This window comes from Littorina saxatilis, linkage group LG12 (genome assembly GCF_037325665.1).
Source record: "Littorina saxatilis isolate snail1 linkage group LG12, US_GU_Lsax_2.0, whole genome shotgun sequence".
NCBI lineage: Eukaryota > Metazoa > Mollusca > Gastropoda > Littorinimorpha > Littorinidae > Littorina > Littorina saxatilis.
In genome coordinates, this window is record NC_090256.1 from 70,189,185 (window position 1) to 70,191,684 (window position 2,500).

Here is a 2,500-nt window from a genome sequence, read left to right on the forward strand (position 1 = left end):
TCCAAATATAACATATGTATATGTTTTTGGAATCAGAAAAGGACGGAGAATAAGATGAAATTGTTTTTGGATCGTTTAATAAAAACAAATGTTACAAGTTTTTGATTTTTAATGACCAAACTCATTCATTAGTTTTTAAGCCACCAAGCTGAAATGCAATACCAAAGTCCGGCCTTTGTCGAAGATTGCTTTGCCAAAATTTGAATCAATTTGATTGAAAAATGAGGGTGTGACAGTGCCGCCTCAACTTTTACAAAAAGTCGAATATGACGTCATCAAATGTATTTATCGAAAAAATGAAAAAAACGTCCGGGGATATCATTCCCAGGAACTCTCATGTCAAATTTCATAAAGATCGGTCCAGTAGTTTAGTCTGAATCGCTCTACACACACACACGCACACACAGACAGACAGACAGACACACACTCACACACACACACACACACACACACACACACACACACACACACACACACACACATACACCACGACCCTCGTCTCGATTCCCCCCTCTATGTTAAAACATTTAGTCAAGTTGACTAAATGTAAAAACACCTATATATTGAAAAGTATTTGATCGGTAAAGCTGAGATTGAACATGGCCATGTGATTGTCATCTCTTCACAGACACGCCCTACGACACAGTCAGCGACTGTGACGCTTTCAAGACCGCGGGTAGCTGTGTCAACGAAGCTGAAGCACGTGCAAAATGTGCGCGAACTTGTCAAGATGAGCTGCCTGCCGCTCAAACTCAAGCTCGTAAGTGCTTTATCATTTCACCCCTTGCTTTGTCTGTTTGTGATCGACAAGAAGAAGAAGAAGCTTTGTCTGTTTGTGATCGACAAGAAGAAGAAGAAGCTTTGTCTGTTTGTGATCGACAAGAAGAAGAAGAAGCTTTGTCTGTTTCACTGAATTGGGGTGAGGGAGGAATAATTTATTCCTGTATTTTTATTTTATTCGTATGTCTTTTTCTACAGCATGGGATGAGGTTGTTGAACAGCAACAAGAAACGATTGATATACATTTAGGTTATGTATTAGTTTTGTTGAAAGATAGGTGGTTTTGGTGGCTCGACAGTCTGACAAAAATCACTACCATAGACATGTTTAACTTCTGTGGTGGCTGTGCAAAGCGTTAAAGTTAAAGTCGCATGCTTTCTTGCGAGGCCGTGTGAACAGTTGTAACTCAAAACATATTTATAAACACGAGTGACTTTATCTTCACACGCAAGCCAAAATCAATGTTCAGCGATATTTCGTTTGAATGTTGTACTACATTCAAGCGCATCAGAAACGTGTGAATAAAGACAACACGAGTAACTGTGATGGATTTAAGTGCAGACGAACCACATTTTACCATCCGTTGTTTAATTGTGTGGACAATAAATTAGCTTATGTCTTTTGTGTTTTGTTTCGCAAGTCATTGATTTGCTGTCCGGTTTGTTTGTTTTTCTCCTAGATACCGACATCCAGTGCACCTCCCCACCCACCTCTCCTCCCGACGGCACGCCGACGACGACACTGCAAGGTCCCTACAACCTGGGGGACACGGTGACCTTCACCTGTAGCGACACCCCCTCCTTCTCCCGCCTCACCACCTGTCTGTCCGATGGGTCCTGGTCTCCCATTGGCTATGCCTGTGGAGGTGAGTCATGTAAGCGGGACGCCCATTGGCTGCGCTGGTTGGAGTGAAAGGTGAAAGGTTCCGCATGATGCTAGTGTGACGTACATTCCAGTATGAGTCATTTTTAATATGCTAACATTTAGCAAATGATAATGGACATGTCGAGAAAATTGATATCTGCATGAACAACACTTTGTGATGCCTTGCCGTTCTACAAAGCTCCCACCGACACAACTAACTTTTGTGTATTTTTCAGATGAAAAAGTGTATCATCTGACATCATTTGAAGGGTTATTCTTTAGAATTAGTCACGCTGATACTATTAATTCATTGTTTACTTTGTCTTGTTTTTTAAGCGTGATAAACAAAAAGGGTCCCGGCCTGACCGCTATAACATTAAACGGGTCAGCTAGACTCAGTCCTGAGTGGTCAAATAGCCATATGGTGCACTGAAATGGTAATAATAATCGTTATTAAATCATGCCACGCCAGAGAGTCGTCCATTGGCTAAACTTGTTGAGTTGAATGATGAAAGGCTGTGTCTAATTGGCTGTGATACTTACAGATGTAACCATGTTGCCCAACGAACGCGACCATCAAAACAGTGGTAGATGAACTCTTATTAGAGTTACTAGTTATGTTAATGAGCGAGTGTTGCGAGCTTTATTGGGGCTTGTCAGTCTTCTGCTTGTTACTGGTAGTGGCGGACGATAAAAGATCATCGTACTAGCATTCTCGCTTTCGCACGAATGTTCCAAGCTGGTCGCCCGTTGGTGGAGCTAGCAGTAACATTGCTTGTTGGTTGTAAACGTACTTTCAACCTAACTGGTCGCCCGTTGGTGGAGCTAGCAGTAACATTGCTTGTTGGTTGTAAAC

The 2,500-nt window shown here is 41.9% G+C and overlaps 1 protein-coding gene across 1 annotated transcript in view; it reads left to right on the top strand.

Annotated features, from left to right (window-relative positions):
• The window catches only part of LOC138982675 (uncharacterized), a 101,031-nt gene that overhangs the window by 29,864 nt on the left and 68,667 nt on the right, over window positions 1-2,500 (top strand). Inside the window, exons 20-21 of the mRNA XM_070355998.1 lie at window positions 629-760; window positions 1,460-1,645. Coding sequence (XP_070212099.1) covers window positions 629-760; window positions 1,460-1,645 — 318 coding nt within the window. The remainder of the gene's footprint in view (window positions 1-628; window positions 761-1,459; window positions 1,646-2,500) is intronic.